This window comes from Galeopterus variegatus, unplaced genomic scaffold, assembly GCF_000696425.1.
Source record: "Galeopterus variegatus unplaced genomic scaffold, G_variegatus-3.0.2 Scaffold897, whole genome shotgun sequence".
NCBI classification, from domain to species: domain Eukaryota; kingdom Metazoa; phylum Chordata; class Mammalia; order Dermoptera; family Cynocephalidae; genus Galeopterus; species Galeopterus variegatus.
The window spans coordinates 617,394-625,154 of NW_007727008.1; the positions used below are offsets into that span (position 1 = coordinate 617,394).

Sequence of the window (7,761 nt, forward strand, 5' to 3'; positions counted from 1 at the left end):
TGGTGAAAGAATGGCTTTCTCTTGAGGAGTTAAATCAGCTTCTGTGATGAGCCGTGGCAGACACAGAGCATATAAAGCAGGTGTTCACTGTGACATGAATCTGAAAAGTTAAGCCAGGGGAGAAATGGGTAAAAAAAAAAGTCAGCGTAAGACCTAAATCCCACAGCAAGGGCGGTGACAGGAAGAGAGTCACTCAGCAGTCACAGGAAGATACTATTAAGAAGGAAGAAAACAATGTGCAGTCCTTTGTGTACAAGGATAGTGAGTTATTAGTTTTCGTTTTTCCTCATCGTGACCTTGTGATATTGAGTAGCCTCCCTTCAGACAACCAGGGTTGACATCAGCTACATGCTCAGATCAATAGAAATTTTAGAGGATGTTGAGAATCTGTGTTCTCAGAGGCAAATCAGGCAGCCCACGTGCCTTGTCTACCCGCCGTGTCACCTGCTTTACTGGGGGATCAGGAGGGAGAGATGGGTCAGCGTCCTTCCGTGGCACTAGCGAGGCTTTTCCACTGCACTTCAGGGGTGAGGCCATCTGCGGGTTATTTTCCACTAACCCAGGCACGTGGACATTCATTAAATCTGGAAATAAATCATGCACAGGGCCCCGGGGGAACTGTGTGTGTTTCGCATGGTTCTAATTCAGTACATCCAACTAGAAAAGACAGCCGCTCCACCCTTACCAGTTCTGAGAAAATAAATTGTTGCTTATTTTCAGCCTTTCTGCCTTAAGAGATTGCCCATTGCTGGTTTGGGATTTCCAAACGGCATTTCTCAAAAAGAACATGCTCATTAAATCCATTTTGGATTTGATCCTTGTGAATATTGATGACGGGGATGACAGGGTGGGAGGAGTTGGGAAGACACTCCCCATCCCCCACCTCCACCACAACCAGATACTGATTTACACCCAGACACGTGTAATGTCCCTGCCACAATGTGCCCAGACGAGTGAGTCTGAAATTTTCAGTCCCATAAGGAAGACCCAGGAAACGTTAAAATACATACTCCTGGGCCTCACTCCCAAAGATTCTGATCAAATAGGCTGTGGTAGGGACCCAGGAATCTGCATTCTTATAGGCTCCTTGGGTGATTTTCATGTAGGTGTGGTCACAAGACCACACTTTGAGAAACCTTGTCCTGAGCCAAGCCCAGCCAGCAGACAGCAACCTGGAGGACAGAGCAGTAGCTCTTCTTGTCTTTGGTCCCCCCCTCTCTCGCTGCTATTCTTAGGAGCCTTCCTGCCTGGATTTATGGTTACTCCATTGCCAGATCCCACTTGGCCAGGCCAGTCCCAACCATCGACTGCTTCTAGGAAGCATGTCTGTGGCTTCCACCCCAGTGTGGCCATGTATAGCAGCTGTCATTCATTTGGAGTGGCGGTATGTGGTGACAGTTAGGGCTTCGGGGATTTTTTTTTTTCATGATCCAGCCAATCACAGTTACTTTTTTCTAGTACTTCAGCCTTCATCTACCAACTAAAGATATCAGACATAAGCTCCTATGAACTCCCAACCAGCATAAACCTAAAGGAAAGAGATCCCCATCATTACATTACAGGCACTTTCTACATGAAGGATGGAAATACACTACTAAAATCTCCCAATTATCTGCACTAATGAGGAAAGCCATGGCACAGATAATCCAATTATTTTTTACTTTGAAATTAATTGCACAGTTTATTGATAGGAGAGGTGCTTCCTAACTGCGTCTTGTTTTGAGTAGTGTATGGCTGTATTTCCTAAGCTACACATCAGCCGATTGCATGGTGAGATGAAAGCGTGTGGGATGGCTGGGGGAAGTTAACATGGGATTTAATTTCAAATTTATTATGATAATGACACTTATGCACAGTGTGTAAGCTCTCAAGTCACAGGGCCCAGACATTTGGACACAGAAAACCTTAGACAACAAATAGTTGTAAGAGCCAGAGCCTGGGCCCATAGCTACTTCTAACTCTATCCAGATCAGCTGAAAGAACAGCAAATGTGCAATCAGGGTTGACACAGACAGCATCAGCAGGTCTGTACATCTGTACAATAGTGTCATCGACATTTCACGGTAGTTGGGTGGCATGGCTTGTATGGTCTCTCTAAACTTGAAATCCCGTGCACTTAGAACCTGAAAGTAGTGGTCAGATGTGGGCCGAGACATAAGGGTAATCTTTAAGAGTCTCCAGTAGCCAAGAAACAGAACACAGGCCACTACAATTTCCTGCTGTCAGTATTTGGACTCATTTCCTCCAAGTTTTTGAACAGGAGAATTCAGTCAGTCGGTCAGCCAGTTAACATGTACCCAAACAAACTCTCCAGGGCCCAAGTCTCTTCTCGGCAATGAGTTGGGTGTTTAGACAGAGAATTGCATTCACACATGCAGGTGACTTTTATGCTTAGGCATGCACTGAAACAATAATGTCTTAAATCACGAATCACTTAATTTTCACATTGGCATCAGGTACATCCACGGGAGGTAAGCTGAGAATTATTATGCAGGCTTCTGCCCCCTCTTTAATACCTTTCCTCAGTACCAACACTGCCTCATTCACCCCTGTCCACGGTTGGAGAGAGTCACTTGAACGGTGGAAGGAAATGGGCATTCCACATGGGGGGACCTGGGCTGACATCTCTGGAACACATCCTGAGACTGCCACCCTCAGCATGACTTGTGCTTGGGAAGCCACGATAGGTACCACACCTGCCAGTGTAGGTGTTAGTCCCTGGTTAGAGGTGTCCCTACTTTAAAAAGTGTTTGAGCCCTAAAGGATCTTCTTTAACTTCTTCCCAACTTAACAAAGGAAATTTATGATTGAGTGGGGAAAGCTCCATTAGGAGTTGGTTTCTGGGGACCCTCATCCTAACCTTTCTGCTACCTGGATAACATCCCCTTCCTTTCTGAAGAGCTTCCAGAGGCTGGATCTCTTTAGTCTCCTCTTGGTAGCTGTCTCCATCAATCCTGCAAGTGGGGTTGTTCTCCCATCATGGTGACCATGGAGGTGCATCACTCAGATCTCCTTTTAAGAGGACCTGCTGTGGGGAGCACGGCTGACTGACAGCCTCCAGCTGCTGGACCTTTAGATCCACTGTGGGGTTCTACTGAGATGCTCTCAGACAATGACAGAGAATGATGGAGGCACTGGACCAGTCCATTCCTGCCTGACATGGAATTATCTGAGGAGCAGCTACGGCTCAGGCTTTTCCCATTTGCCTGGCTAAGGCTTACCTAAAACTGCACTCTGGTCCGGAGCTCTTCCTACGCGACTCTTCCTTTCCTCTCTTCTTTCACAGGCGTCAGAGTTGCAGTTCAGTCTAAAGACTCTCTGCCTATCCAGCTCCTCTTTTATTCTTTACAAGCATTTACCTCAATAAATATCTTACATATCCAATCCTGTCTTAGTGTCTGCTGCTCAGAAGACATGAGAAACACCAGGAGTGATATGAGAAAACAGGCAGTAAAGACAGGGTTTTGGAACTGTGTTACTCAGGACCCAGCTGACAAGGAGGAGCCCATCCTAAGTAACAAGTGGGATATGGATATTCCCTGGCACATGGTGGCAGCCCAACTGTTGAAGATTTAATGTGTGGTTACCTGGGAAAACATTCTGTTAGGGGAGAATGACTTTGCTGTGCAATGATTCAGACATTTGAAAGTTAGAAGGGAGAACATAACTTACAAGGACAGTGGAGTTCGCTGGTTACTGCTAAGTTGTACAGGTGTACAGGTATTTCCCTGAGAGGAAATAATGAGAAACTAAAAGCAGTTAATATACACATGAAAGCTAAGTGTGGGAGCCAGAGGGCTTTGCTGATAGTTTATAGGAAGGCGCTTCTTTCCTGCAGTGGAAGAGCATACACAGATAGTTAAGACTGCAAAGCCTGGCAATGTTTAAGCCAAGTCAGATCTTTTTTGGGATCAGGGCCCTGGTTGGGAAAACATGAGACCCTAAGAACTGGGATGGGGACATCTGGGTGTATGTTCCCAAGGATGTTGATTCTTCAGACTCCCCTGAACCCTCAGAGCTATCAGAGGTGGCCTACAGAGTTGCAGGTAGCATTTTTCCAATTCAGAAAGATACTGCAGAGTCCTCATCTCTGCAGGGAAACAGGTGCTCCCCTAAGAAAGCTGCCTCATCTCTTATTCTGGCTGCCAGGCCAAAAACTAAGATTAAATTTCAGCATACTCTAGCTAGGGATGTGTTGGGTTTGGTAAGGGAAGAAAGAGATTATATCCCAAAGGAGCTGGAGAATTAGCCAGCAAAAACCAGCTGGAGCCAGGGAAGTACCCCTGGAATCAGAGTATGTTTGATCAAGGTGGCTGAATAGAAGACTGAGGCAAAAGAGATGGTCATCCAGGGGGGTGCTACTTACTACCCAGAATCAGAAGAAGGCGGGAATGGAGGATCAAGGGGCAGAGAGTGGTCACCCCAATGAACAATCATCCTCATTTACTTATTTCCCAGACCTAAGAAGATTTTCAGATCTGGATCCCATTCTACTCAAATCCCTAGGTAGAATGACACTGTAATATCATGGCAAATATATACTATAAAGATGCCTCCAGTTCTTTCACAGAGACTACATGCACTGGTGAAAGGAAAATACCCAGATATTTTGAGTACTATCAAACACAGGGTCTGAGCTAGCATTGATACCTGGAGATCTGAAGTATTCTCATAACCCCATCCCCATTAGAGTTGGGGCTCTCAGGGTCAGGAAACAACATCCTGGTTAACGTCTGGCTTACCGTGTGTCCTCTAGGTGGTCTGTGAATCCACCCAGTAGGTTTGTCTCCAATCTGAGTGTATAATTGGAATTGATACACTTGGCTGTTGGTGTAATCCCCACACTGGATCCTTGGCCTGCTGGGCATGAGCTATCACAGTGAGGAAGCCAAATGGGAGACTCTGGAATTGCTCCCACCCATACCAGATGCCCAGCTAAGGTAGTAAATGAAAAACAATGTCATATTCTGGGGGTGGAGATTTGTGCCCATTAAAGACCTGAAAGATACAGGAGTGGTGGTCCCCAATTTATGTCTGTTTAATTTGCCAGTTTTGTCCCTGCAGAAACCAGGTGGATCCTGAAGAAAGACTGTTTGATCAAAGCTGCTGTGTCTGATGTGATTTCATTGCCAGAACAGATTAATAAGCCTCAGATACATGATCATTGGTTTGGTAACTAAACATAAATATTCATTATAATTCAGTTTTGTTCTAGGGGCCATTTCAAACTCACTCACCCTCTATCATGATACAGTCCCAGGAGATCTGGACATCCTGCAGAACATCATATTGATCCATTACCATGATGACATCATGCTGATTGGGCAAGATGAGCCAGAGGTTGCTATACACTGGAGGCCTTGGGGAGACACATGCACTCCAGAAGGTGAGATACATGCAGTATCAGAGCCTTGCCACTGCAGTAAAATCTTTAGGAGTCTAGGATATCCTCTGTAAAGTAAAAGGCAAATGTCTTTCATCCCTACCACAAAAAAGGAAGCATAGCACCTGACAGGCCTCTTTGGCCTCTTCTGGAAACAGCACATTCCACACCTAAGAATCCTGTTCCAGCACCTATACCAGGTGACACAGAAGACTTCCAGCTTTCAGTGGGCCCTGCAGCAGATCCAGGACATGGGGCCAGCTGTCTTGCCATTTGGGCCATGTGATCCAGCAGGCCCCATGGTGTTGCAATTGTCAAGAGGAGAAAAAGTTAGTGTGGAGCATATGGCAAGTCCCTGTGAGGAAACAAAGATGCAGGCGTCTGGGGTGCTGGAGCAAGCCTATGCCACCTACAGCAAAATTACATGTCTTTTCAGAAGGCTCCTAGCATGTTTCTGGGCATGTTTCTGATGGAATGCTGGACCACTGGGGCAGGCTGTCCATTGTGATCTGGGATCTGTTGGAACTACCAAGTCATGAAGTCAGACAGGCTCAGCAGTGGTCCGCTGTAACACAGAAATGAGTGGAACCAAAGGCATGAAGAAGTTGCCTGAACAGGGAGCCTGGACTTCCTTGTCACCCACCACAGTTACACCCCTGCCTATCCCCAGGTCTCGCCTCTTGCCATAGCAGGTCTCATATGACCAGCTGAAGCAGGAGAAAGGTGAAAGCCCAGGCTTAGCTTATGAACTGAGAAGGGTCTGAGATTTTACCCTGCTTGCAAGCTGATGAGTTATCCTGCCACCATGGTATGGATACTGGCAGAAGACAGAAGGTCAAAGACAAAGGACTTTCTTACTCAGCACAATAGTAGTAGCCACAGTAGCAGCATTTTCTTGTATCAGTTCCCAGAGCTCTAATTGCTATAAGACAATGTGAAGAATGCTAGGTGACAACTGCACATGCAGGTGGGTTGCATTACAGGAGAGAAGCCCAGAGCTTAGGGAACCCAAATCTTCTATAATGGACAGCAAACATGGCTGCTTTGTGCTCTGGAGGGAGACACCATCTATCTTCCAATGCCATTCAGTATATAAACCTTCTGGAAAATATGGGCTGGAACAAAGTCAGTCAGTGCTTCTGCTTGCAAACATGTGTAAATAATAGAGACCAATGGCTCAATATGGAGAGCAAGCCAAAAACGAATGGCAAGTGTATTACAGTCATGTTCAGAAGGTGACCTTGAAAGATGGTGAAGGGAAATCTTCCCAATGGGAAGAGCAGCAAGCAGTGCATTGTGAGCTGAGGTGAGGATATGTAGGGATTCCTGGGCTAGCCAGAAGCCTGGGAGTACAACGAACTGGAAGACTGGTGAGGAATACTGGGTACAGGCATGTAGATAGACATATAGGATTGAGCGTTAAGTGTCAATATTATTGTATCAAACTTTAATACCCACTAAAAACCATCCTTACCAAAGGGGTCTTGAACAACCTAGTAGACAGAATGACTCAGCCGGTTGATATTAGCCAGTCTTCGTCATCAGCTATCTCAGAGCTGGCATAATAGACACATGAAGGGAATGGCCACACGGAGCGGCTATGTATGTATGGACCCAACAGTGTTGGCTTCCACTTAACAAGGCTGATCTACATACTGCTGCCTTTGAATGCCCAACTTGTCAGTAACAAAGATCAATATTGACTCCCTGAGATGTCACTGTTCCTCAAGGAGACCAATAGGCCATTCGATGACAAGTCACCTACATTAGGCCCCTGCCATCCTGGATGGGTTAGCACTTCATCTTCACAGAGATGGATACCAATCTCAAAATAAACTTGCTTTTCCTGCCCACAGAGCCTCGGCCAGCACCACTTTCCAGGGGTTTACCATGTATCCCTGATCCACAGTCTCAGAATCCCAAATAACATAACATCCAACAGGTGACCCACTTCATACTGAAAGAAATGATGAAGTGGACCCATGGGATACACTCATCATATCACATCCACACCATCTAAAAGCAGCCAGCCTCGGAATTCTGGAACTACCTTCTGAAAGTGCAATTGAAATGCCACCTCAGAGGCAACTCTCTGCAAGGATGGGATGCCATTCTTTAGGATGCAGTGTATGCATTAAATCAGAGGCTCCTATATTGTGTTATGTCCCAAACAGGAAAAATACATGGGCCTATGAATCAATGGATGGAAGCAGGAGTGACCCTACTTAACTTCACTCCCAATGACTTACTGGTTTAATTGGTATTTCCTGTCCCCACAACTCTGGGCTCTGCAAGGTTACAGTCCTGGTCCCCAAAAGAACACACTCTTGCAATGGGACACAGCAAGGCACATTCTTTGTGTGCTTGCTTATGTGTGT

At 46.0% G+C, this 7,761-nt stretch overlaps 1 protein-coding gene across 1 annotated transcript in view; it reads left to right on the forward strand.

Annotated features, from left to right (window-relative positions):
- The window catches only part of LOC103590937, a 24,438-nt gene that overhangs the window by 13,875 nt on the left and 2,802 nt on the right, over window positions 1-7,761 (forward strand). Inside the window, 4 exon segments of the mRNA XM_008573284.1 lie at window positions 3,287-3,514; window positions 4,757-4,759; window positions 5,255-5,334; window positions 5,336-5,386. Of these exon segments, the coding sequence (XP_008571506.1) occupies window positions 3,287-3,514; window positions 4,757-4,759; window positions 5,255-5,334; window positions 5,336-5,386 (362 nt within the window).